At 54.5% G+C, this 26,811-nt stretch overlaps 3 protein-coding genes across 16 annotated transcripts in view; 2 read left to right on the forward strand and 1 right to left on the reverse strand.

The window, feature by feature from the left end:
* Positions 1 to 26,811, reverse strand: part of B2M (beta-2-microglobulin) — a 78,161-nt gene that overhangs the window by 6,757 nt on the left and 44,593 nt on the right. The gene's annotated exons all lie outside the window — the stretch shown is intronic.
* AP3B2 (adaptor related protein complex 3 subunit beta 2) lies at positions 846 to 12,411 on the forward strand. 8 transcript variants are annotated; one of them, XM_075764161.1, is made up of 27 exons: positions 846 to 1,012; positions 3,360 to 3,435; positions 3,541 to 3,615; positions 3,751 to 3,846; positions 3,934 to 4,094; positions 4,237 to 4,303; positions 4,825 to 5,007; positions 5,123 to 5,302; positions 5,540 to 5,637; positions 5,931 to 5,985; positions 6,139 to 6,210; positions 6,378 to 6,440; positions 6,671 to 6,803; positions 6,885 to 6,994; positions 7,070 to 7,246; positions 7,331 to 7,517; positions 7,619 to 7,737; positions 7,953 to 8,064; positions 8,666 to 8,855; positions 8,903 to 9,104; positions 9,191 to 9,245; positions 9,588 to 9,694; positions 9,802 to 10,033; positions 10,136 to 10,220; positions 10,801 to 10,898; positions 11,587 to 11,725; positions 11,944 to 12,411. In XM_075764161.1, the coding sequence occupies exons 1-27, from the start codon at positions 900 to 902 to the stop codon at positions 12,092 to 12,094; spliced, it is 3,336 nt and encodes a 1,111-aa protein (XP_075620276.1). In that variant the 5' UTR covers positions 846 to 899; the 3' UTR covers positions 12,095 to 12,411. The 8 variants fall into 8 exon arrangements, with proteins under 8 accessions (XP_075620276.1, XP_075620277.1, XP_075620278.1 ...); XM_075764162.1 differs by having other exon boundaries at positions 847 to 1,012; positions 5,126 to 5,302; XM_075764163.1 differs by having other exon boundaries at positions 847 to 1,012; positions 5,126 to 5,302; positions 8,930 to 9,104.
* CPEB1 (cytoplasmic polyadenylation element binding protein 1) overlaps positions 12,925 to 26,811 on the forward strand; it is a 42,072-nt gene continuing 28,185 nt past the window's right edge. For 2 of the 7 annotated variants that reach the window (XM_075764585.1, XM_075764586.1), the window contains exons 1-2: positions 13,582 to 13,727; positions 18,773 to 18,950. In XM_075764585.1, coding sequence (XP_075620700.1) covers positions 13,713 to 13,727; positions 18,773 to 18,950 — 193 coding nt within the window. In that variant the 5' untranslated portion in view covers positions 13,582 to 13,712. Of the gene's footprint in view, positions 13,048 to 13,581; positions 13,728 to 13,841; positions 13,864 to 14,108; positions 14,248 to 18,772; positions 18,951 to 26,811 lie in introns of those variants that run through there. The other 5 variants (XM_075764582.1, XM_075764583.1, XM_075764584.1 and 2 more) reach the window with 4 other exon arrangements.

Below are 26,811 nucleotides of genomic sequence, written 5' to 3' on the forward strand. Positions count from 1 at the left end.
TTAAAGCTCTGTCAGTGAGCCCTGCTAGTTCCAATTTAACACAATATAATATAATATAATATAATATAATATAATATAATATAATAAATATATCTATTCTATTCTGATTTCATACATAATACATTCTATAGTATACATTTTATAGTATATACTACATATTATATAGCACATTCTATATACTGTATATTACGTTACATATATTACATATTACATCATAATATATTACAGATTATATTAATTATATACTATATATTTGATATTATATCATATGATATTATACATCATCCATAATGCATTATACATTCTGTATTCTATATTATATGTTTTATGTTATATGTTATGTAGGTTATCTGCTATAATACATTATATTGCAGATTATATTAATTCTATTCTACATTCTATGTTTTATATTCATAGCCTATGGTCTATGGTTCATAGCCTATTGTCTATAGTCTATCAAAATACATCACAGATTATATTATATTTGGGGGTTTTTTTATTAATTACATTATATTATATTATTATGTATAATCATATAATCTATTACGATGTATCATAAATGAGCTATAGGATATATACTATATAATCACGTCCCAAACACTACTACTATTCCAAATTACGCCCATTTTGCCGCTGACTGGCACCAAACCTGCGCAGGTGTGGGGGGGTGCAGGGTTGGGGACCACTTTTGGGGGTGCAAAGGCCCCTTCCCCACCCCCCCCCACCCCAATTTAGGGAGGGGCCGAGCCTCCTGGGCGATGCCCCCCTGAAACCGAGCATCCCCGGAGGGTGGGAAGTGTGGGGAGCCTTTAGGGCGGTGTCGTCCCCCCCGCCCCCGCCTGACGCTGACATCAGTCCCAGCATCCCAACCGGCCGCATCCCGACCGCATCCCGCCGCCATGGCGGCCAGCCCGGCCTACGGCGAGGAGAAGGGGGGCTCCTCCAGCCTGGGGGAGCCCGAGTACGGCCACGACCCCGCCAGCGGTGGCATCTTCTCCTCCGACTACAAGAGGTGGGGATGCCCCGGGGAGGGGAGGGGGGGGACACGGACAGGGGACAACGGCCGAGCCTGGCCGGGTGGCTGCCACCGCGGGCCTTGGTCACCATCCCCACCGGGGACGTGGTGCTCGAGTGGGGGGCGGCCACGGTCCCCGGGGTGGGGATGGGGATGGGGGTGAGGACGGGGATGAGGATGGGGACGGGGGACGCGGTCACGCCGCTGCCACTGCAGGTTGCAAAGGCCGGGGAAGGTTTCGGGGGAAAACCACGGGGTTTTGGAGCTGGTGGGGAGGGGATGCGCGGGGACACCCACTGCACCCCCCACCCCTGGGCTGGGGGCATCCCAGGCACGGTGTGGTGTGTTCCCCCCCAGGCTCTGCTGGTTCCTGCGGCTTTCACGGGGTTCCCCGGGTGACAGCACCCCCCCCCCCCACTGAGGTCCCCAGTGGGTGGGGGGGGGGGCTGAGAAATGTCACCGGTGTGTGGGGCAGGCTGCTGCGGAAGGGGACAGGGATGCAGAGGAAGGTGGGGGGGTCCCTGGAGCTGTGGGAACATGGGGGTCCCTGTGTTCCCCCAGCACTGGCAGTGTCCCCCACTCTGGCAGTGTCCCCCCCCAGCCCTGATCCACTGGCAGTGTCCCCCACTCTGGATGTGTCCCCCACCCTGACTTGCTGGCAGCATCCCCACTCTGGCAGTGTCCCCCACCCTGAACCCCTGGTAGTGTCCCCTGGCCTGGCAGTGTCCCCCACTCTGGCAGTGTCCCTCATCCCTGATGCCCCAGCAGTGTACCCCTGTCTGGCACCATCATGCTCCCTACCCCTGGTCGTGTCCCCCGGTGTGACAGCGTCCCCCCAACCCTGATCCATTGACAGTGTCCCCCCATCCATTACCACCTAATAGTGTCCCCCAGCCTGGCAGTGACACCCCAGTCCTGACCCACTGGCAGCGTCCCCCAGTCTGGTAGTGTCCCACACCCCTGCCCGCTGGCAGTGTCCCCACGGTATGGCGGTGTCCCCATCACCTGCGTGCTGCCCTTCCTCGCAGCCCGTCCCCTTGTGGCCACACCAGATCTGTCACCGTCACCACGAGACATGCATGGTGCGTGGGGCAAGAGAAGTGCCCCACAGGTGCCACCCCGTCACCCAGGTGGGACACCCACAGGTCTCCCATCCTGCCATCTCATCATCCAGGTGGGACACCCGCAGGTGTCCCATCGTGCCACCCCACCACCCAGGTGGGTGTCCCATCATGACGTGCGTCCCTGGCCAGGACTGAGCCATTCAAAGCACCTGGGGAAGGAGCTCTGTGTAATGTCACCAAGCCCCGGGATGGGTGTCACTTGGCATGTGACACCCTGGGGTGGCCTCATCCACCGGGAGGGGCGTCAGGATCACAGCTGCAACTCAACCCCAACAACAGCATCAGGTTTCAGCCAGTGGTGCCGGGAGGAGGAGCGGGGCCACAGCCCTGCCACCGTCCCCAGGGGCCTCCAGCCCCGGCTGAAGCCATGCTGTCCCTGCCGCCAGTGCAGAAACTGCTGCGGCAGCTACCAGCAGGGTCGGCCGGGCAGCCAAAACCACCGGTGGGCGGTGACACGGCTGAGGAGGTGACGAGCCCGGTGCTGGCCACCGAGGCCAGACAACCTGCCTGCTACAGCGCCCTGCGAGCCGACGAGCTGCGGCCACTTGCCGGCCCTGAGCCCGTGGTGGCCACCAGCACCGGGCCACTGTCGCGGTAAGACCTCCCCAAGGAGCCCCCCGGGACCCTCCAGCAATGGTGGCTCTGTCTGAGCATCGTCCCATGGGTGCCACCCCCAGCTGCTGTGGGTGGATGCAGCCTTGCAGGTCCTCCCTGGTTTGGTGGGGATGGATGTCCATTAGAAGAGGGGTCAGTGGTGACAAGTAGCTTTATAAGAGGGGACGGTGGTGGCATTTTCCCAGCCCAGGGAGAGGAATAGGGGAGGGGTCTGTGTTCGGGCGCACTAGTGCATCCATGTCACCGTGCCCAGGAGGGGACAAGGCACACCCAGCCAAGCTGGGCTGGTGGCCGGGATGGAGCAGGCGACGGGCACCTGTTCCCTGGGAAGTGATCTGGGGACATCCCAGGGTGACAATCACAGCCAGGCTGGGATGGGGTCCTCATCCCAGTGCCTGAGATGGGGACAGAGCTGGGTGCCAGCACCACACCGGTCCCTCCAGCTCCTCTTTCACCTGGCTGTAACCCAACTCCTGTCCCCATAAATATTGCATGGCAAAGGGTTGGGTTGCCAGCCTGATGGCAGGCTGGGAGCGAAAAAACAAAAGACATTTTTAGGCTAAAAATAGCAAATGGGATTTTTTTTTTTCCCTGGCATGGTGCAGGCATGATGACCTCAAGGAGATGCTCGATAGCAACAAGGATTCGCTCAAGCTGGAGGCCATGAAGAGGATCGTGGCGGTGGGTGTTACTGCCACCAGCGGGGACCACTGCTGGTGCCAAGCGAGCCGTGCCGTGCTGTGCTGTGGCGGCCAACGCACATTACGCTGCTCCTTTACCCCTTAGATGATTGCCCGGGGAAAAAACGCCTCTGACCTCTTCCCAGCTGTGGTGAAAAATGTCGCCTGCAAGAACATTGAGGTGAGGAAGGTCTTGGGTGGCCCCGGCAGCACCCATGGGTGTCTCCAGGGTCTGGTGCCTCTCCTGCAGGAGGGTTTTGGGGATGGGCTGGGTTTTGGGGAGCTCTGAGGTGGCCCCACCACTTTCACCCCACAGGTGAAGAAGCTGGTGTATGTCTACCTGGTGCGCTACGCAGAGGAGCAGCAGGATCTGGCCTTGCTCTCCATCTCCACCTTCCAGCGAGGACTCAAGGTGAGCTGGTGTTGGGACTCAGGGAGGGGTCAGGGGAACAACGAGCTCCCCCACTGCAACGCTGCAGCCCCCCACATGTTCCCACAGGACCCCAACCAGCTAATCCGCGCCAGCGCCTTGCGGGTCCTCTCTAGCATCCGCGTGCCCATCATCGTGCCCATCATGATGTTGGCCATCAAGGAGGCCGCCTCAGACATGTCCCCGTATGTGCGCAAGACAGCGGCCCACGCCATCCCCAAGCTGTACAGGTAATGAGGGGTCAGCTGCTAAATTTTAAGGGTACAAATAAGGGTCCAGTGCTGGGGTTCACAGCTGCTTGGTGCAGGCACGGACGGGCAGGAATGGGGAGGAGTTCGATCTGGCTGCACCTGCGCTGCTCTTCCCTTGCAGCCTCGACTCAGACCAGAAGGACCAGCTCATTGAAGTGATCGAGAAGCTGCTGGCAGACAAGACCACGGTGAGCGGAGTGCCACATCTCCCCTGCCTTTAAATCTCGGGATGTCACCATCCCCGCTGACAGAGCTTCCTCATGGGAATGCAGATGTCCCCATCAAATTGCTGTCCTCATGAGGATGCAACCATGCATGCAGAGTAGGCATCCTTGCAGTGATGTTGCTGTCCCCACTGAGCCAGCATCCTCACGGGGATGCAGACGTCTCCACCAAACTGGCATTCTCGCGGGAATGCAGCCATCCCTGCACAGCTGGGGCCAACATCCTTGTGGGGATCCCACCATCTCCACTGATCCGGCATCCCCATGAGGAAGACACCATCCTCACCCAACCAGCATCCTCTGTCCCCACCGAGCTGGCATCTTCATAGAGCTACAGCCATCCCTGCCAACCCAGCTTCCTCGTGTGGATGCCACTGTGCCCACTGATCAAGCATCCTCACAAGGATGCCACCATCCCCATCAAGCCAGCATCATGATGAAGATGCCACCACCCCAGTCAGTCACCCTGGGCTTTTCTTCCACAGCTGGTGGCCGGCAGCGTGGTGATGGCATTCGAGGAGGTCTGCCCAGAGCGCATCGACCTCATCCACAAGAACTACCGCAAGCTCTGCAACCTACTCATTGACGTGGAGGAGTGGGGGCAGGTGGTCATCATCAACATGCTGACCCGTTATGCGCGCACCCAGTTCCTCAGCCCCAACCAGAATGTGAGTGCAGGAGCCACGGGGTGCCCTGGGAGCCTTGGGGTGCCCTGGGACCCCTCGGGGAGGTGGGGTGAAGAGGGGGTGCTGTTAGGGAGGTGCAAGGTGTCCCACCTACCAGCAGGAGTCCTTGCTGGAAGAAAGCACCGAGAAAGCTTTCTACGGCTCCGAGGAGGAGGATGCCAAGGACGCCAAGGCAGAGGCAGCCTCGTTGGCCAAACGCAAGCCCTACGTCATGGACCCTGACCACCGCCTGCTCCTGCGCAACACCAAGCCCCTGCTGCAGAGCCGCAATGCCGCAGTGAGCCCCCTACTCCAGCCCTGTCTGTCCCCCAAGGCTACTGGTGGTGTCCATCAGCCTGGGCTCATGATGTCCCCACTGGCCAAGGAGTCACTGGGGTGCTTGATGGAGACCCAGGGATGGGCATCCTTAGGGTCAGCCTTCCTCCAGGTGCTGCCGGGTGGGACTCTGGGGGACACAGCCATCCCTTGGAGTGTCCTTGTGCCCACCGGGTGATGCTTGGTTGTGTCCCTGCAGGTGGTGATGGCCGTGGCACAGCTCTACTTCCACCTAGCACCCAAGGCGGAGGTTGGCGTCATTGCCAAGGCGCTGGTGCGACTCCTGCGGAGTCACAGGTCTGTGGCACCCGGGTTGCAGTGGTCCCCTACCCCGCCACCGCAGTTGGTTGGATCCATAGGGAGCCCCCAAGACCCTGGGAGCGACCCCCAAAAAGCCCATCCCTGCAGGGATGTTGGATTGGGGCAAATTGCCAAAAAAGTGGACTTTTTGGCCCGGCCCATCCCAGACATGAGGTGGCAGCATCGTGGTGGCACCAGCTGGGTAGCGGGTCCTGCCCCATCTTCACAGAGACGTGCTGGGGGGGTGCAGCCCTGCCCCACTGATGGTGGTCCCCTCTTTGTTCCCACAGCGAGGTGCAGTATGTCGTGCTGCAGAACGTGGCCACGATGTCCATCAAACGGCGGGTGAGTCTCCGACTCGGTGTGGGAGGAGTTGGCCCTGTTGACTCTGGAGTGGAATGAGGGCTAGCCTGCAGGGTCACCAGGGCCAGCTGCCTGCAGGTGGCCTCGGTGAGGGGAGAACAGGGATGGCACTAACGCTGCTGGCTCTGCATGCAGGGGATGTTTGAGCCCTACCTGAAGAGCTTCTACATCCGCTCCACAGACCCCACGCAGATCAAGATCCTCAAGGTGAGTTGGAAACACCTGGCAGAACCTGTCACTGGTGGCTTTGGGGCTTCATGGAGTCCTTCCCTGTGGGGCAGCTGTCCACCATGCCCTGGGGACGGGAGGACAGCAAGGACCCCATGCCCTGGCACCATGTCCCCATGCTGGCCATCTCTTCCTCTTTCCTGCAGCTGGAGGTCCTCACCAACCTGGCCAATGAGACCAACATCTCCACCATCCTGCGGGAGTTCCAGGTATGCCATGGCCATACTGAGGCCACCAGGGTGCCACCCTGGCATGGCTCTGGGTGTCAAAACACCACCATGGAGGGGACAGAGGAGACTCCCACCAGGAGGAGTGGACTGAGGCCATGCCAACCCCATGGGTGGCTCCGAAGAGCCCCAATGTGTGTTGACCACATTGGGGGGATGCCCAGCACTGGCATATGGGTGACATGTCCTGTGTCCCCACCATGCCTGCGCAGACCTACATCCGCAGCATGGACAAGGACTTCGTGGCGGCCACCATCCAAGCCATCGGGCGCTGTGCTACCAACATCGGGAAGGTGCGGGACACCTGTCTCAATGGCCTGGTCCAGCTCCTCTCCAACCGGGATGGTGAGCACACGTGGTGGGGATGAAACAGGGGCTCCATTGGACTCGGGGCAGGACCTTGCTGAGGCTGGGTCTCTGCTGCAGAGCTAGTGGTGGCTGAATCCGTGGTGGTCATCAAAAAGCTGCTGCAGATGCAGCCGGCCCAGCACAGTGAGATCATCAAGCACATGGCCAAGCTCACTGACAACATCCAGGTGGGTTGGGGCGTTGCATGGCCCCCAGGACCGGGGGAGTGGCAGCGGTGCCATGTGCCCAGGGGCATTTTGCAGGTGCCGATGGCGCGGGCCAGCATCTTGTGGCTCATCGGCGAGTACTGTGAGCACGTGCCCAAGATAGCGCCCGATGTGCTGCGTAAGATGGCCAAGTCCTTCACCAATGAGGAGGACATCGTCAAGCTGCAGGTCATCAACCTGGCAGCTAAGCTCTACCTGACCAACTCCAAGCAGGTACCAGGGATGTGGCCTCACGGCATGCCTCAGTTTCCCCACCAGGGAGGGAGAGGCTGGCCCTGAGCGTGTCCCCTGGCACAGAGCAAGCTGCTGACCCAGTACGTCCTCAACTTGGCCAAGTATGATCAGAATTATGACATCCGTGACCGGGCTCGCTTCATCCGCCAGCTCATCGTGCCCACTGAGAAGAGCGGAGCCCTCAACAAGTACGCCAAGAAGCTCTTCCTGGCCCAAAAACCTGCTCCCATCTTGGAGTCCTCCTTCAAAGGTACCCACCCCCAGTCACAGGGCATGGCAACACAGCACGAGCCGTCACCACAGTGCTGCATGGCTGTCCCCGAGCTGCTGCCACCTCTTGTCCCGCTGTAGATCGGGATCATTTCCAGCTGGGTTCCCTGTCCCACCTGCTCAATGCTAAGGCTGTGGGCTACCAGGAGCTGCCTGACTGGCCAGACGAGGCCCCCGACCCCTCTGTGAGGAACGTGGAGGTGCGTGGAGCACCCTGGGGTGCTGGGGTGCATGGGGAGGCTGAGGTGGGGGCATCACCTCGAGGTCTTGGAAGAGCCCCAGAAGGTGCTCAGGTGCTGCTCAGCTGCCCCATGTCCCCTCTCTGGTGCCCTCACACTCGCTTGGGGACAAGGGCAGCTGTTTGGGCCCCCCACCCAAGGGCGATAGCTCTGCTCCATCAACCCTGTGCCAGCAGGTTCCTGAGTGGACCAAGTGCACCAGCCGAGAGAAGAGGAAGGAGAAGGTGGAGAAACCTTTCTACTCCGACTCAGAGGGAGAGTCGGGGCCCACAGAGTCGGCAGACAGTGGTGAGGACCCGGTGGCATGGCAGGGCATCGGGCAGGGGTCACTGTGGCAGGGACATCAGGCAGGTGCCACCACGGTAGGGCATGGGGCAGGGGACACTGCAGTGGGGACATCCCATCGTGGTGGGGACATGGCAGGGGACACAGAGGGATGTGGCAGGGGGATGCCGGGATGCGGTGGGGGGAAGCAGGGATGTGGCGGGGGGCTGTGGGGACACAGTGGGGTGCAGTGGGAAGTGCAGTGGAGATGCAGTGGAGGGGTGCGGGGATGCAGCAGGATGCAGTGGGAGGACACGGGGATGCAGCAGGATGCAGAGGGAGGCAGTGGATGTGGGGATGCAGTGGAGAAGCAGTAGGAGGATCTGGAGGTGCAGTGAGATGCAGTGGAGGGGCACAGGTATGCATCAGAAGGACATAGGGATGCAGTGGGAGGATGCAGTAGGAGAAGGGATGCAGGGGAGCAGCAGGATGCAGTGGGGAGGCAGCAGTGGGTGAGGGGGCACAGTGGGATGCAGTGGAAGGATGGGGGAATGCAGTGGGACACAGCAGGGAGCTGCGGGGATGTGGGGAATACAGCAGTAGGGCTGTGCCATGTCCCCCGCAGAGCCTGAGTCCGTCAGTGAGGAGAGCGGCAGCTCCAGCAGCTCCAGCAGCTCCAGCTCTGGCAGCGAGGAAGAGGAGGAGGAGGAAGAGGAGGAGGAAGGCAGTGGGGAACAGTCAGAGGACAAGGAGGAGGAGGAGAAGAGGCCGAAGAGGAAGGAGAAGGAAGGGTCCCGGAAAGCAGCCCCGGGCAGGTACCCCCTGGGAAGGCGGGGTGCCCCTGGCTGAACCTCTGCCCCAGTCCCCCTGAGCCAGGCTCTCCCTGCAGCCCCAGCGAGGAAGAGGAGGAGGAGGAGGAGGGGGTGAAGAAGGCCAAGAAGAAGGCGGCACAGCAGGGCAGGAAGGGCCATGCTGAGACCTCATCAGAGGAGGCCAGCGCCTCCGAGAGCAGCTCCTCAGGCTCCGACTCTGGTTCTGAGGCAGAGGCCAAGCGGAAGAAGGCGGTGAGGGCCGGGCTGGGCTGAGGGGCAGTGCAAGGACCCCCAGACCTCCCCATTCACCCCTGTCCCATCTCTGTGCCCCCTCACAGCCCCCCAGCAGCAGGGCCGGCCCCAAGGAGATCTCCCTGCTTGACCTGGATGACTGTGAGTGGCTGCCTGGGGCATGCAGCATAGCTGTCACAGTGGTGCTGGGGAAACTGAGGCACAGGCACCCACCCCTGTGGGGTCAGGGTCCCGCAGGTCCTTTTGAGGGCTGCTGAGTGGGAGGGGAACTGGTGGGGTGAGCAGTCCTTGTCTCCAGAGGATGGTTGTGGGACAGGTGGCTGTGCTGACATGGCTGTCCCCATGGGGCTGTGCCTGTAGGATTGTCCCCATGGGGCTGTGCCACCAGGGCTGTCCCCACAGGGCTATGCTGCTGAGGCTGTCCCCATGGGGCAGTGGCTCATCAGAGCTCCACTAACCCGTTCCTCCCCCCACACTCCGCAGTCACCCCTCCTCCTCCCCAGCCCATCCCCTCCAGCAGCATCGTCTCCACCAGCCTGGTGACTGACCTGGAGGGCCTCACGCTCACCGACACATCCTTGGCACCTGCTGTAAGTGTCCCCAGTGTCCTTCCTGGGGGGCTCCTGGGATACCTGCCACCCACGGGGGCTGCAGGGAGGGGGTTGGCATCTCACACCAGTCCCTCGGTCCCTCACAGATGCTGAGCCCGGCGTTCAGCACAGTGAGAACCTACGAACTGCTGCATCGCATGGCAGGAGAGGGGCTCTCAGTTGAGTACTGCTTCAGCCGCCGCCCCTTCCCAGGGGACCCGCACATGGTGGCCGTCCAGATCCAGATCTCCAACAACACTGACGCCGAGGTGAAGAGCCTGCGGGTCAGTGAGCCCAAGCCGCTCTCTGGCATGCGGATCCAGGAGTTCCCCGAGATCGGTATGGCATGGCATGGCACGGCCGCGATGCTGCGGGGGGTACGGGGACAGGGGTTGGCTGGTGGAGGGGACATGGGATGCAGTAGCAGCCCTGTGGTTTCAGAGTGCCTGGCGCCTGGGGACACGGCCAGCGTGGTGATGGGCATTGACTTCTGCGACTCCACTCAGGCGGCCAACTTCCAGCTGTGGTGAGCGCCCGGCACCGGGCAGGACAGGATGGGTGTCCCAGGGGATGGGGACAGCGTGGGGTGCTCCAGGGATGGGACAGCCGGGCAGGGCACGGGTGCTCCAAGGGATGGGGAAAGTGGGATGGGCACCAATATTCCTCCAGGCGACATGGAGCAGCAGGGGACAGATGACAGCCGGACAGGGCATGGGGTACCCCAGGGGACAGCAGGACAGGCACCAACATCCTTCCAGGGAACAGAAGACAGCAGCAGAGTGCATGGGGTGCCCAGAGGACAATGGGGCAGGGTCCCTCCAGGGGATCGAGGACATCAGGATGGGCACCAAGGTCCTTCCAGGGGAGGGAGGACACTGGGATGGGCATGGGGTGGTCAGGGAACAGCAGGAAAGGCACTGGGCTCCTACAGGGGACAAGGAGGTGGCAGCAGCCCCAGGTCCAGCCTGGTGGATTCTCCCTATTCCCAAGGCCTTTTGTGCCTCAGTTTCCCTCCAGCCACCCCCTGCCCAGGGCAGGGACGGGAAGCGGGACACTGGGGAGGGACATTTTGAGCATGTGCCCCCCTCACCCGCCTGTCTCCCCAGCACCCACACGCGCCACTTCTACGTCTCCATCCAGCCGCCTGTGGGGGAGCTCATGGCCCCTGTCTTCATGAGCGAGAACGAGTTCAAGAAGGAGCAGGGTGAGTGGGGGACAGGGACAGGGCAGCGCACGGGCACCCGCTGCCCCAGTGCCAATGCTCACCCCCCATTTTGTCCCCTCTGCCGCCCTTGCCGTGGCCTTAGAGCACCTCGCGCGGCCGGGCGAGGGTAAGTGGCCGCTCGGCAGGCCCCTAGACTAGCTCTGCCCCCCCTCATCCCTCTCCTGCACCCCACAGCCTGTGGGTTGGGGTGACCACCCTGGCGCCAGGGTGGCCCCATGGGGTCCCTGCACAGCGTGGAGGGCTTGTGCCCCCCCCGCGCTCCCAGCACTGTGTCCAGTGAGTGGCGGGGACACCCCTGTGCTCCTGGAGCAGCAGCATCGCTGCCCTGGCCCCGCGGATGGGGGTCTGCGCTGAGCATTGGGTGCTCTGCGCCCTGCAGCACTCGGCCCCATCGCTGCTGGTGACCGGAGGAGCCTGTCCTCAGGAACGTGGCTGCTGCCACCATGGGGATGAGCCTGGGAAGGATTGTGGAAGAAGGATTTTCCCAAATCTGTCTCTGCCGGGCTGGAGAGGAGCAAGCAGGGCAGCCAGTTTGGGATGTCGTGGGGGACTTGGATGCAGGGACCTGGAGGGGGTTGGTTTTGGGACGGCAAAATGGGGCCCAGCAGGGACATGGCCACTGTGTGCGTGGCCAGAGTCGGGCAGGTGCCTCTGCTGCCCGCTCCAGGGAAGCTGACGGGCATGAGCGAGATCACAGAGAAGCTGACGCTGCCTGAGAAATGCCGGAGCGACCATGCCATCGTCCAGCAAGTGACCTTGGCTGCCAACGTGGGCCGTGTGCCCTGTGGTGCCGACAACGAGTACAGGTAGCCGGACCTCCACACCGGGACCAGGCAGGCACTGTCACCTCTCTGGTCCCATCCAAATCACAGTGGGGACACTCGGGGCTTCCTTTAGAACAAGGGGCCTGCATGAACCCACACAGATGGCAGATGCCTCCCCTGTCCCCACTGGAGCATCCTGGGGGACGGGAGGGTGACAGGGGGACAGCTTGCCCTGATGCCCTGTGTTCGCTGGCGGGCAGGTTCGCGGCCAAGACAGTGACCAGCGGAAGCCTGGTGCTCATCACCTTGGAGCGACGGGAAGGTGCCGCAGCTCAGCTGACCGTAAACAGCGAGAAGATGGTTATCGGCACGATGCTGGTGAAGGATATCGTCCAGTCCCTGGCACAGTGACAGCCAGGCCCCGCCACACCAACAGCCCTGCCCTCCCACCCCCCTCTGCCCCATACCACTCGCCAAAACGCTCCCTGCCCCAATTTCTGCCAGGTTACTCCCCCTGATCCCCAGAGGGGCGGCAGGCAGCAACCCCCAGGCCGGCTTTGCCGCTGGGAGGAAAGAGCGGGATGGGGCGGACATACACAGGGCAGTGGCAGCTCCAGCCCCCACGGGAGCACAGCGTGCCTCCAGCCCCTGGCCCCTCACCACCATCTCCCAGTGTAACCCCTATTTATTACGGCCAAGATCTCCCAATAAAGCTGTTCGCAAACCTGTTCCCTTCCCCTCCTCTGCTCTGTGTGCACAGCGGCTGGATCAGCCCCAAACTGCCCCCAGCCTCCCTGGGGCAGACCCAAGGGACATCAGAGGACCAGCCATCCCTTAGGCAACTGGGGACACGGAAGTTCCCTGGGGGTGACACTGCTTGAATCCAGCGGCTGCTGGCTCTTGGAGAAAACCCAGCATGGACACACAGGGTCAGGGTAAACCCCCCTGGGGCTCAGCAGAGGGCGGGAGGCGTTCAATCCCGACCAGGGATCTGAGGAGTCCTGGGAGGTTTCCAGCTATTTATTCAAAGCAGAATTGCTCGTGATTTGACAGCAGAAATACCTGCTACGTCAGGGCTGGGTCTATTCTGCAGTGTCACTGGAGGGATTCCTGGGGCTGGCTCCAGGAGGCTTTTCATCTCCAAACTGGGGCGGGGGGGAAAGGAAATTTGACTCTTTATCAAGATTTCTCCTCCCAGCAAGGGTTGGGTGGGATTTAAGAGAGCCCTGGCTCTCCCTTTCCAAAGCTGCAGCCCAGCAGCGACCCAGGCCCAGCACTGGAGGGAGAGGATGAGCAAAGGACGCACGGGAAGGCCTGAACCCCGAATCACCTCAAGTCCGACCCCTTCTGCAGCTGCAAAAAGGGTGAGGGGCTCTCTGCTTTTTCCAGCGCGTGGGTAGGAGACAGGATAATTTTTATTTTTTTTTTACGGTGACAAAATGCCAGCCAGATCCACAGCACCACCAACCGTTGGGCCTCAAGCATTTTCTCCCACAGGGAAAACCCCATTTCCACAACGACCTGGGGGGCTGTCACCGCAGCTGTAACCCAGAGCTGGCAACGCCGCCGCCACCCCATTCCCCTTGGGGGGCCCTGATTTAACCCCTTGGATGTCCCAACGCCGTCACACGGAGCACAGCGAGCATCACAACCTACGTGTGAAGAGACACCCGCGCTGAGGCAGAGCCGGGGAGGCTCAAGCCGCTACCGGGCGTCGTGAGGAGACAAAGAAACACCGCCTCAGCGCGGGAACCACCGCGAGCTCGACACCCCGTGCGGTGCATGCCGGGATAGGGGAGGAGTAATTGGGGGGGGGTGGGAATGCGCCACGCGGCGGGCGCAACGCGCATGCGCATCGGCCCCTCCTCTCCCCTCAGCGTCCCCCCCCAGCCCCCCACCGCCCACCCGGCGGGGCCGCGGCCCATAAAAGCCGGCGGGGCGGGTAGGGCTGCCCGTTCCCGTCGCTTCCCTTTATCTCCGAGGGTGGTGGTGGTGGGGGGTTGGTCCGCCCGTTTTGCAGTGCCGCCCCATGGCCTTCCCGCCGGTGAGGGGAAGAAGGGGGGTGGGTGGTGGTGGTGGGGGGAGCGGGTGGGACACGTGCTGTCGGTGCCTCAGAGAGGGAGGAGCGAGGCGGCTCCTTTAAGGCCGCCCGCGTCACGTGGTTTCACACGTTGGCGGCGGTAGGGGGGGGCGGCGAGAAGTGGGGGGGGGGGGGGGGGAGAGCGGCGCTGAGGTGATTTCCCGCCTTTTTCTCCGTGCGTGGCGGAGGAGTAGGGATGGGATTCCTCCTTCCCTCAGCGGACCGGTGGGGTCCGGCTTCGGGGGGAGCCCGAGCGGGGGCTAAGCCCCCGCTCGGGCTCCCCCCGAAGCCGGACCCCACTGCTGAGTGAAGTCCTGAGGCCTGCTGACCCCCCCCCAAAGAGAACAAGGGGCTCTGATGGAGCTTCACCTCAGGCAATCCATCAACCGACCAGTCCTGCCTTCAGGGATGAAGACATTACTGGAGGAAACCCAGTGGTCCCAGTGCAACCAGCAAGCGGTGCCTATGGTTGTGCTCATCCCAGGTTACCGGGGGTGGGGTGGGGGTGTATGTGGAGGTGAGACCTGGTTCATGATGGAGGGGTGTGTTTTGGGTTGAGTGGGAATCCATGGACCTGCTTGGTAGCAAGTGGTAGTTCTCAGTGCTTCTAAACTTTGTCTTTTTTTAGCGTGCAATGTTATTTTACTCTTAATCCTGGCAACTGCAAGCTCCACTGTAGCAAAGCTGCCTTCTTTTGGTGACCCCAGGAGACTTAGTCCCTAACCTCTGTGCTGTATGGGCAGAGGCAAGTGAGAGTTTTCTAGAAAAACAAGTTGTTTATTTTTTACCCTTCAGTATTCCCCAGCTAAAACCAATTAACACTCGTTGTGGCTGCTTTGGTGATAGGTTAACCATGTGTGCTGGCAGCTGGAGCTGTGCAAAGGATGGGAGCTGTGTCTTGTGAGGAGTTTTCAGGATCCTGTTGCTTTGCTGAAGTTTATCTTGACTGGAACAGTCTCTAAACCAATTAAACCATTATTCTGCATTGGTAATGTGCTGAAACAGGTAGCTGTGATACAGCTTGTTTCCAAAGCTGCTTGATAATAGTTTCAAAATGTTTTGCTCCAAAAAGTAGGTGCCTTGATAGGGAAGCTTCTTTAAAAACAGGAGTTCTGGCAAAATTGGTGGTGTTCTGAAGTCAATGCTGCTCTTAAATAATATCATCAAAATCCCTTCCAGTCTTTGTTCCAGCCAGGTGTGTTCAACACCCTTTCCACACAAAGTAAACCCTGGGAGAGCTGTGTAAGCTCAGCCTTGCTGATGGTGAGAGAGCTGACACAGTCAAGCCTAACCCTATTTGGAAAGAGTTGGGTGCGGGAGCTTGTTGCTTTGTTATGGTGGTGTTTGGTAGGAACAGTTACACCAATATTATGCTTTTTGTCTGTGTAGCTGACTTCAGCTTGGAAAGCAAAACATACCAGGGAAAAAATGGCTTAGAGTTGCTTTTCATCGAAGTATGGAGCCATCTTGGCTTGATTATGTTGAGACTGACACTATTTTAACAGCATCTTAAATTTTGTCTTGGGATTCAAGGCCCTCTTGGCTGTAGCTAGAGCTCTGAGAACCCGTTTGGGCATTGGTGTGGTGCTGCCCTGGTGGGATTTCTACAAAAGACGTAAAAAGCAAAGGTTGCATTGTAGCTGAGGTGGATGAGCCTTGTCTGCTTCGAAGTGTCCCCCAGAGCTAATGCACATCGTGGCCATACTGGCAGCTGAGCTGTGTTTAATGACTTCCCTAAGGATTAGAATATCCTAATCCTGTGCCAGAGCTGTTGTGATGCTTTGGGTTCTGCCTAGCCCTGGGATTTCATTATCTGTAGGTTTCCTACAGGTGTGTCTGCCTCAGGGCTATGCAGGTGCCTTCGTTTCCACTTAACCTTGGACATCTTCAGTGGCTTTTGCTGCACAGGTGTATGTTGTTCCCCTGACTGAGCTGCTGCAGGTTTGTTTCCTGTGGGTCTTTGGAGTGGGACCTCCTGCAGGTAAACCGCAGGGCTGCAGCCATGGGGTTTGCTTGGGGCTTATGAGATGTGAACTCCACAGACCTGCAGCTGCTGTGCTTCAGTTGCCAGCTTCTTGATGCAGAGCCAGCAAACGAGCTATCTGCCATGGTGGTAAGGCTTGTCGGTTGTCTTTCTGTTACTCTGAGGGAGTAGAAACTCTTCCTCCCTATTGCACATTAAGATCCACCAGGAGATGAAAGCAGAGGGGATCACCAGCTCCGAGCCTGGGCTGTAGCTGTAGTTGCCACTGTGCAGAGGACTTCCAGAGAAGCCTGAACAGGCAGCATGTGTTTAACTATTGCAAAATCCTTCAAAATGGAGTATTGAAAGCTAATCCTAGCTGGGCTCAAGAGTGCTCCTTTGCTTGTCTTGGCTTGGGGATGCAAGAGTAGAGCAGGTTCTGTATGACGCAGCCTCAGGTATGATATTTCCCTGTGCTTTGTTATTAACTTGGAGACTAAAGGATATGGGCATATTCTCCAGTTACATGTTTGCTAACTTTCCACTGGACTATCCAGATTGCTGAATGGTTTGGGTCCTGTGTGCTTTGACCTTTGAGAAGAGCTCTGCAGGAATCTCTCTCTTTTAGGGCTTTAGGTGGAGGAGGGTGAGCTTTTCCAGGGGAAGGTATAGAGACATGAGCCACTTAGAGACACCCCAACTACAAGGGGTTGAATGCCAGCTCCTGCATCCAGGATGCTTGCAATATCTCTGGGATATCCTTGACAGTCTTAAGGTCAAAAGCTCTGTAAGTGGAAGGAATTTTTTGTGGAAATGCTTGGCTGTACTCTTGCTGTTTTCTGTTCTTGTTTGTAGCAGGACTGGTGCTGCCAGTTGTGGGAAGCATCAAATGCTAAATGAACAGGAACGGGTCAGGCATTTGGTTTGCTGCTCGGGTTTATTTTTGTCTTGCTAGCACAGGCTCTTAGGGAAAAGATTCGCCTCCTTCTGTAAGTGGTTCTTTAGCAGCAAGAGGAGTAGACTATGGAGTTTCACACTTGTGCCAAAGCAGCCTGATGCGGCACTTCTTTTTATTAAAGATGACTGGCAATACTCTCTTAAATTGAGCTTCTGTACTCGGCTGCTTTTTATAACGATGACTTAAAGCTTGCTCTGCCTGTTTCCTCTTTGCCTGAAGCCTGCTTTCAGCCCTACTTGTTTTACTCTTGGCTTGTAAATGCTCCTGCAGAGTCCCAGGACCTTATCTGGGGGTGGGCCGAGCCTTTCAATGGACAAAGATCCTGGACTCCAAGTGTTGAATGGATGTTAATAGCCTTAAACGGGCCGAAATCCTGAATCAATTGTTCAGGTCCTGCCTGGAGGCATGGTGCGAGTTGTCAATTCAGTATCTTATTCTTGCTGCTTCCAGGACAGGGTTTACTTTGCTTTTTAGCTAAATGGGTGTGTGTGTGTGTGGGGAAGCTCAGGTGTGTGGAGAAAACTATCAGATCATGTGTTATGGCAGTAAAACTGCTGATAATGACGGGGTTGGAGGGTGAGATGCAAGTCCTGTACTTGGGCTGGGCTAAAGTTCCTGTGTCCATGTGAAATTCAGTTTACACCTGCCTTCTGCCACAGGCTGCATGCTGAAAGGATCATAAAAGATGATTTGAAAGTAAAACCAGCTTGGTGCTTCAGGCTTGCTAGTGGGTAAAGCAGGGGGAGAAATGTAAGGGAAGTCAGGCCCAAAACTCCTGCAGGAATGCATCCAAAAGGTAGATGTATTAAATGTCTCCTTGACAAGTACAAATGGCCTAATTTAGAGCTATAGGCTCTTGTGTGTCTTGGAGTAGCAGGGGCTTGTTCGCCAGCCTTGCTGCAATTCAGTTCTTTGAATCTGGCTCTAACTCGATTTGCTTAATGGCAAGGATTCTGCTCTGGAGGCCAAGTCTGGTGAGGTTGTGCCTTCCTGCTCTTCTCTTTAATGTGGGCCCTAATTGATAGCAATACCATTTGCTCAGCATGTTCAGGAGCAGAGTTGTGCTGCAGTGGCTTTTGGGTGGCGGGAAGACCTGACCTTGGTCCAAAAATGCTGGTTAGAGATGAAGTTTAGCAGCTTCTAGATTGGCAGAGGCTTGAATGTTGTGCAGCTGCACCAAAACAAGCCCAGATATGAAAGTGGCTTTGAGCAGTGCTGGGGGAAGCAGCTGTTCTTGCTGGTTCTCTGGACTGGCACCAGGAAGCAGGAGGGGTTTGATTTTTTTTTTTGTGCGGAGGAAGATTTACAGGAGCTGAGGCTTGTGTAGGATGGTCTCAAAACCTAGATGCTGGTGGATCAGTGCCTGTGGAGGGTCATGTTAAAGCAGAGCTGGTTTGGGGGTAACCTTTCTTTGTTGTCAGGAGCTGCTACCTAAAGAGAAGATCAGGATTTTTCTCTGCCTTGCCAAGGGAAAACCTTAGGATCTGGGGCTATGTTTGATTAGCTAGGAAGTCATGGTTTTTTCCACAAGCCTGTTTTTTTAAGTGGTTGCATGGCTGTTGACTTGAGCCATTCCAAGATGTTGTTCAGAGCTGCCAAATATGGGTGGTGAAGTGAGCTTTGCTCTCTCCTGCTGTGCACAGGAGGAGCTACTGTGATTTCTTGTGGTAGCTGCCTTAACCATGAGCATTCCTAGTGTCAGGAGGCTGATTCTGGGGAGAAGGTGCATGCCTCTGTTAACCAGATTGCCAGCACATCGCTAAAGTGGAGAAAAGCAGCAAGGGTCTTGTGTTAGCAACCACACTGGTTTGGGTGCTGTGGCTCTTGGTCTAGAGCTCATCCTCCCCGTGGTGAGCTGGTACCTGTTTGTGACTAGGGTGGTCCTGGTCTGATGTGCTGTGCTGACAAATTGCTGACCCATTTGCTTAACTGTTTCTTTAATGTGAAGAATTGTACTTGAGTGTTGCTAAGACCTGGAGCTAAAGCTAATATAAGTGTTGGAGGCAATCCAGACTTTCAACAATGTGTTGAAAGCCGGGTGGTGAGTACTAGCCTGCTTGACACTAATACTTGTTCTTTTTTTACCAGAAAGAAGATACTGGGAGGAGCATAAAAGACTGCTGGGATAGCCCAGATGCCCCTGCACTTTCCACTTGCAGCAATGCAGATATATTCCGCCGAATAAATGCCATGTTGGACAACTCTTTGGATTTCAGTGGAGTCTGCACCACACCTGTCACGAAAAGCAAACGTGACATCCTGCCAGGTGAATTGTTAAGCTGGGTTTGAGGCAAGCTTGAGGATCCAGGGCTGTCAGAAGTGGGGAGTTGCTTGGTGGGACCTAGTGAACCTGTGGTGGTAGTGGTAATCCTCAGTGCGTGCCTGAAATAGATAGCCTGAGTATTCCCTGGCAGCGTGGAGGTGCCTGGGAAGCCTAGCTTATGCTCCCTGTCATGCTGTGGATCACCGTGTGGGCAGGATGTGAGCTCTTGCTGCCTGACCTGCCAACTTCTGGCATAGATAGTTCCAGCAGACTCCTTACAGTCTGCCTGTCCTGGAAGCAGGATTAATCTGTTAGTATGGCTGATCTGCTGCATACATTAAAAATGTAAAAGAACTTTGAATAACCGTGTTTGCTACAGGTCAGTTAACTGCGTATTTAAGGGCACACTGAAGCAGTACACATAGGAGAAAACTTTCCGGCAAAGCAAGCTTGGGATTATGAAATCAATGCTGCAAGTCTTGCTTCCTGCAGGCTGAGGGGAGTGGGTATATTCTGCTGTCTTGCACTTGATCTGCCTCAAAACAGAAGGCTGCATGCCAAAGCAAAGAGTGTTGGGTCCAATCTTATTTTTATATAAGTGAAGGACGTGCTTTTGTCCCTTTACAGTAGGCAAGATCTGCCAGTAAATGTACCTGCCTGGTGTCTGATGCTCCTCTTGCCAGCGCACTTCTGTGCATTGGTGCTTCTGCCAAGGATTTGGGCACTTGAAAGAGATTGCTGTTGCTTCTCCAGCCTCTGAATTATAGGGTCAATAAACACTTTGGCCATTATTGGAAACAAACTGACCCTTTGGACTTGTCCCAAAACAAAGTGGGAAGTAAAGGGAGAAACCTCACCAGCTGGTGACCTTGCAGGCTGCTGTAGGCGGAGAAGCTTTCATTGCAGTTGCTTGGAGACAGGGTTGTCTTATGCTTACGGAGAAGCTGATGAGTTTTAATCAAATGGGTGTAAAAGCTGTGAACGGGTATCTGGGTGTCCTGTGGGTCTGTTTGATGCTTGGTCAGTGCAACTTTGTTCTGGACTAGGGAAATGACTGCTACTAGATGACTTCCAGTGCAGCTTAATCTCCTGGGTATTTGAAGGGCTTAGCACTGTGCACCAGGGGCTGATCTGGCCATGTGATCCTGTGCTGGCGCTGCAGAAATACCAGAGGAAATGAATTGCTTGCTTGGCGGTACAGATCTATAGCCAGCATTGCTTGAAACGTGCCTAGTAAAATGGTATTGGAGGATATGCTGGCTACTCCTGAGCAGTTGCATAGTGAATATTAACTAATTCAGGTCAGTGCTGTGGTTAGTGGTGCACTTTTAGAGATTTGCTGTTGTACTGAGCTGTTTAGACACTTGTTGTCCCTTGGCACAGTGGTAGTCAGTGTTGTATCTGATCTCGATGCACTGGAAGCATAAGGAGGAATAAACCTGAGTATTTTCCTTGATCTCCTTACAATGAGTTCATGAAAAAGTTGTTTCTGGCTGCCTTGTTGAAATCTTAGCTGTAGCCCTTCGTAGCCCATTTATAATTTGAAATGGGAATGCTTCCTAATTAAGTTTCAGCTTACTTGCCAAAGTTAACCTGGTTAATAAAGGGAACTGTCCCTTGCCCACTAGACCAGATTGATCCTGTGAAGTTGTGGGTTAGTTCTGGGTTTAGATCTGGGCTTAGAGCTGACACATCAATTTTAACTTGCAGTATTGTCTTCTAGACTTCTAAAGCTCTTCTCTGAGGGACTGGGGTGTTCACCTGGCAATGAAATGAACCTGCTTGCTTTGCTGCTGACATCTCTGCTTGGTCTGTTAGTTGCTGTGGTATTTATGGATGTCTGGAGCAGAGGGTTTGGTGTGGAGCTGCTTGAGAGGTGGTGCCTGGATTGGAAACTGTGCTTGTGTTTCAGGCTATCATTGAGTAACTTCTGTGGAAGACCTCTTGTAGGACAAGTATGGTGGGACTTTCATGTAAAAAGGGGAGGCTTCCTCTAGCAAACATTACTTCTGCTGCAGGGCAACCAAAGCTGTGCTTTTTGGGACATCCGAAGCAGCTTTTCTTGTTCCTGATGTAGCAGTCGAAGCCAGACTCACAAGTAGGTGCTGGCACAGCCATTTGTGTGGTGTGGGGGCCCTGCTCAGCACTGCTGGGTAACCTGACAAGAGGCTTTTAGCTTGTATCAAATCCCTTGTGCAGTGGCACAAATGCTTGTGGTGGAAAGAGGCTTGCTTGCTTCCCAAAGGATGCTGGGCACTGAGCTGGGACTAGAAAGTGGCTATCCTTACCCTTTAGGCTAATGGAAATGTGATTTTTTTTTTTTTCAGAAGGTGCCTCTGGGCTGTGCAGGAGACTGATAATGGAGTACAGCCTGAGGTACCCTAGCCTGGCCAGCAGTTATCAGCTGTAAATATGTGGCTGAGTCAGCATCTGCCAGGGCATTGGCAGTTCAGAGTTATTAGTCTACTTGCAGCCCCAGCCTTGTTTTGTTAGTGTTGGAGTCAGGACCTCTTGGTAGATAACGAGGGCCTGAATGCAGTAGTTCTGCAAGCTTCCTTCTGTCTCTGGATCAGTAAAGTGCATGAGCTGCTTCCCTTGTTTAATGTGTTGCTAATGAGCATCTTCTCCATTAAAAAGTTGGCACTGTCAGCAAGGACACAAATCCTAGGACAGCTGTGATCTGAAAATGGGGTGATGCTTTGGTGCTTGGACCCTGGCCTCAGTTGTGGTAGTCTCTTGTGGAAATTCATACCTGATGGCTGTAAGACTGAGCCAGCCGATTGCTAAAATTCAGAATATAATGCAGAATATAACTGTCCCCCCCTGCACAGGGGAGGTGGTTTAAAGCCTGAAGCAGGCTGTCAGAGCTGTTTGCTCTGCCTTTGAACAAGACAAGGCTCTGCAGGTTCAGTGTCTTGCCTTTGGAGAGCCTGGCTTCTGGATAGGTGACCAATGGAGCAGAGACACCCTTGATCTCATGTGGTGTATTGTCACTTGGGTTAAATTGAATTCACGAGCCTCTGCTGGAGGAACAACTTGTATATTGTAGTTAGGCTCTACTGTTGTTAAACTTATAGCTTGGGTGGTCTTAATGAGCCTGGAGATCCCCCCTTGATGTAGTAGCTATAACAGGTGAAAGGACTGTCTTTTTACAACTTAAGCTCTTTTGTTGGGGAGCTTGGGGAAGAAATTCTATTCCAGCAGGGGAAATACTTCACTTTATTCATGGTCCCTCAAGCTTTTCAGTTGTCTTCCTCAGGTCAAACTAAATTTATCCTGGATTGGACTTGTGTGTAAGAAGCCCCTTTCAGCATTAAGAGGATTACACGTGGTGGAGAAGGGACAGCAGAAGTTCATGACCTTTCACTAATGCTATTGGGGAGACACGTGTGGAGACACCTTACTTGGTGCGATGAGGTGTGCAGCAAGGCGGTGCTAAGAAGAGATCAGTACAGCAGCAGTCCCAGCAATGTGAGAGAACGAGCTTATTCAGCAGTCCCAGATCTACCACAGTTGGAGAGTTATCCAGATCTGGGTAGAGCTGCGTAGCAGAAGGGACTGCCACTGGAGATTTAGCTTGCCATACCTAATGTTAAATCTCTATAAAGATCAGTTTGCAGTTAATGATAATCCTTGGTGAACTTAGTTGCCTTGTCAAAATGATCTGAGTCGTCAGGCCCAGCCTGACTACCACCGTGGTCCTTCATGGGTGCTTGCTCCAGGAGTTCCCCAAGCCTAGGCTTAGGTCACTAGCCTGAACCAAAGGGTGCAGTGCAGCAGTGCAGTGAAAGCTGTAATTGTAGAACCTGTCTGGTAGCTTCTGGGACAGGATTGTGTGGAGTTTCAAAACACCTGCCTTTCAGGCTGATTCAGTTCTCCCAAAAAAAGGGCAAAAAAACCTCCTTGGCAAGGCTGTGTGTAGTGCAGACATAACTTTAAGTGGCTTTTGGTGTGGTGTTGGAGATGGGAGAAGGAATGTGGCCTTGATAGAGGCAGGAGTCAACATCTCCTGCCAGTGCTGCTGGAGTACAGCCTGTCCTTGAGCAACTGCTTCACAGGGAATGTGGTTCTCCTCTCCCAAATTTAAGGCTGATCTGCACATTCATCACTAGTCTGAATAAGAATGTGAGCAAAGCCAGTTTAAGGCAGCAGGTGGTTTGTTTGTCAGGCTTCTTTAAAGCTAGGCTTAGCTGGGTAGAAGGTGCTGCTACCAGATTTGGTTAAAAAAAAACGTAGTCTGGCTTTTGAAATCATCAGCCTGTTTTGTAGGCACAACTTCTAGCTTAAGTAGAACAGTGAGTAAAGCTCCCTCTTTGGCCTTTGCATGCCCATTTTACTCACCTGGCTAAGCTGACTGGCTTCAACTGAAAGCGATGCTGGCTTAAAACAAATGGATTTAAAAGGATTGTAGGTACCCCAAATGTCCCAGCAGCATTGATTTAGCTTTCATTAATCTCTCCTCATTTAACTGAGACGAAGCGGCCATTATTTTGCTGTAAGTTGACAGTCCATTGTGTGAAGAGATGAGATGCTTTAATGACTTCCTGTGGATGGGAGTGGCTTAAGGTGCCAAGTTCAATGTAAAGGCTGTTAGTTGTGGCCCATCAGGTCCTAATGATCCTCAGTGTCTGCTTTATTTAGGGGAACCTGAAGGACAAATGCAAACCCAGACTAGCTGATGACTAAATCTGCTTCCTGTTTGCTCTCAATTGCAGTCAATTAATGACCTATCACTTGTTTAGCCACCCAAAAGGTCCTCTCTGGTACTATAGTGTAAATTCATTTGTTTTTCACTGCCCTGCAGCTGCGAGGCAACATGCCAGACAGCGCTGGATGCAGCTGACCTGATGTGTGTGGTCTTGGATGGGGGGAGACAAAATGTAGATGCAGAGACACAAAATGTAGTATTCTTGCTTGGATTATCTGGGGATACAGGATGCCTGAGGCAGAGCAAGGCTGTTAGCAGCTCACCTGGAGCAGGCAGCTGAAAACCACTCTGTTTTCCCCCAAATAAATGCTCTGTGTCTGGTACACACATCCAGAATGGTGAAATTCAACACCTGTGTGCCCCAAAAGAAGTGCCCACCTACTGCCTTTGGTTTTGACCTTTGTATTTCAAGTGTCACATTAACAGGTCTTTGCTTACATGGGTGCAATGCTTTCCTGTACTGGAAAGTAGCTCTAGTAAATGGGTTTCTTCATCAGGTCAGCAAATGGACGCAGATAACAATGGGTGTTCTGCAGAAAGCAGGGACTTGGCTTAGAGCTGCCGCACTCTGCAGCGGTTGCAAACTGGACGGTGTTGCTGAAGGTCCAGCAGGTTTCCTGATGTAATGTGCTCTGTTGTTCTGGTGCTGTAATCCTGTGGCAGTCTCTTACTGTTTCTCTTGGAAGAAGTAGGTAGAGCAGCAAGGCTAGTTGCAGTGCCCTTTTGGTGGTGTTTGCCGGCTGTTCAAGTGTTTGTGGTTATGGGACTAAGGCAGACTCCTTCATCTGGCTGTGAAACAGGTCGTGCAGCAGCAAATGTCTCCACTTGAGGAATTTTTCAGATTATAGGGAAGATGCTTAGTTGTGTATAAGAAACCTCTTGTAACTAGTAGGTTTATGCCTAACAAGAGCTTTCCTAACCCCCTGATGATCCTCAGTGTACCTTAAGAATACAATTGGCTCATCCCCTGAAAGCTTTCACTTGAGATGTTTGTCTTGTATGAAGTGCAAAACATACTTGAGAAGCTTAATTTCAGGGGTGCAATTCCTAACCATTAAAACTGGTGGTGTAAGGAGGTGTGGAAGGCAAAACAGTGCTCCTGCTGTGAGCTGCCTTCCCACTTGTGATCTGAAGGCTGCAGAGGTACTCACCTTGCCTCTTGCTTCTCCAGCTTTGGTTTGGAAGTTCAGCCTTGGTCAGAGCTGTAGTCCACAAGGTAGCTGCACACAGAGTTGTGTCTGGTTTTGTCAGTGAACAGAGCTTACGGCTGAGTTGTGCTTATCCTTCCTCTGCTCTGTACATTCGTGGCCTTGTTTGTGGAGGGGCTTCCTCTGTACTTGAGTTCTGCTAGAAATTGGCATGTGGGAGCAAAAGGAGACCTCTTCATGGCTGCAGGGGCAGTAGTGGGATCTAGCTTGTGTCGTTCATGTTTGCTTAACAATTCTGCCTTCTTTCTCTGGATTTTCTCAGTTTTCAAGCTAAAACCCATTTGCTGGGTTTTTAGCAGGTCCTGCAAGTGACCTAGGTCTAGAAGGCTCAAACATCTGAAAGTCTTTGTGCTTGAATGAAGCGTTACCTTTCAAGACACAGTCTGATGGCCCAGAGATGCTGCTGCTACAGGACAGGGACCTATTCTCACTCGGCTCTCCCCATGCTGCCTTAACCCGCCTGCTGCAAACTGCCTGTGGGTCACAGCTCCTGGTACCAGTCCCTGCTTGTCCTCTCTGCACGGGCTTAGGCTGTAATTTTCTAAATGTTTTCCTGTTTCAAATGCCTGTTTGGTGCAGCCACACTGCATACCAGATCAGGGGAATGAGCCAGGCTTAAAAACTAACTCGCGGTGGTTTGGTTTTAACTAGATCGGCTCCCCAGCCCAGCTTCCTGTGTGGAAACTCATCTGCCTAAACTGGTCTAAGTGGAGAGGGAGCACTGGGGTGGGGACAAGCGGCTGGGGCTGCAGCTTTTGTAAGCTGTCTGGGCTGGTAGGGTTTAACTGCAGGTTAAGAGCTGAACTATGTGGAGATGCTGCCTTTCAGAAGCCTTTGAAATGTCTTAAATGGATGCTAACATTTGAAGTCTGAAAAATGCAGCTTTCCGTCCAGGTGGTGGTGTGGAAAGTTGTCCAGCTTGTGCTGCGGTGCACCCTGGCTCCAGGGATCTCCCGGACAGACAGGAGGACGTCATCCACGAGAGCTGCATACTCAGAGACCTGCATGGGAGCCTTTTGCTAAGGACTTGCTTCTCACGATGCTGTTGAAACCAAACCTAACCGGCTCGGGAGGAGGGAGCACGGTCTCTCCCAGATGCACGGGCACAAGCACAGTGCAGCACGGCTCCCTCTGCCAGGATGGTTGGCTTCTAGTGGCGACTCCAGGGAAAAATCCAGGTTGGAAAGACTCGTGCTGGTTCTTGGCGCTTGGAAAAGTCTGCAGTGAAGCATTTGGGCTGGGCTGTGTTGCTGTGTCAGGTTACGAAGTGAAATGATTTAGTATTTGGTAGATGTTTACTTTTGACTAACTTGAGGTTGTGACTCTTTAGACTGGATTTCTATAGGAAATTAATTCTTCCTGCCCCGGTATCCTACTAGTTTTGTCTGCCATCAACAATTGATTGCTTTGGAACAAATTTCCAGGCTCTGAATTTGAAAATAACTATTTCAGAAATTCCTTTAAATTCTGTTTAAGTTGGTGTTTTTCCTTGATGACCCATATCCATCTTTCAGTGTGGCTGGGAGCATTAAAGGGGAAGCAAGCTTCTGGTGGCTGTTTGCTTCAGATGAGAAAGTCTAATCAAGAAATGCTGGTTATCTAAGCAAATTCTGCTCTGTGCTTCAGCAGTTATACCCATAACTGAATTGCAGGGAGCTTGTCTTTAATGTAGACTGAAGTCATCAGAGGGAAACGGATTTCTTGAACTTGAATCTGATTGGGTTCAATTAAACAAAACAACTTATTTCCTGAAAAATTTAGATAGCTAGGGAAAATGACTGGATGCTGTGGAGTGAGCGCTTCCTGACACTGATGAATTTATTCCTTCTTTTCCATGTTTTTTCAGTGGTGGGTTTCATCCAAGATGTTAGAGGGCTCTGGGTGGGATTTGAATTCTGCTGTCTGTCAATAGACAATATCTATATTTGTGTCCATGCTTCTCAGAAGA

This window comes from Balearica regulorum, chromosome 12, assembly GCF_011004875.1.
Source record: "Balearica regulorum gibbericeps isolate bBalReg1 chromosome 12, bBalReg1.pri, whole genome shotgun sequence".
Lineage (NCBI taxonomy): Eukaryota > Metazoa > Chordata > Aves > Gruiformes > Gruidae > Balearica > Balearica regulorum.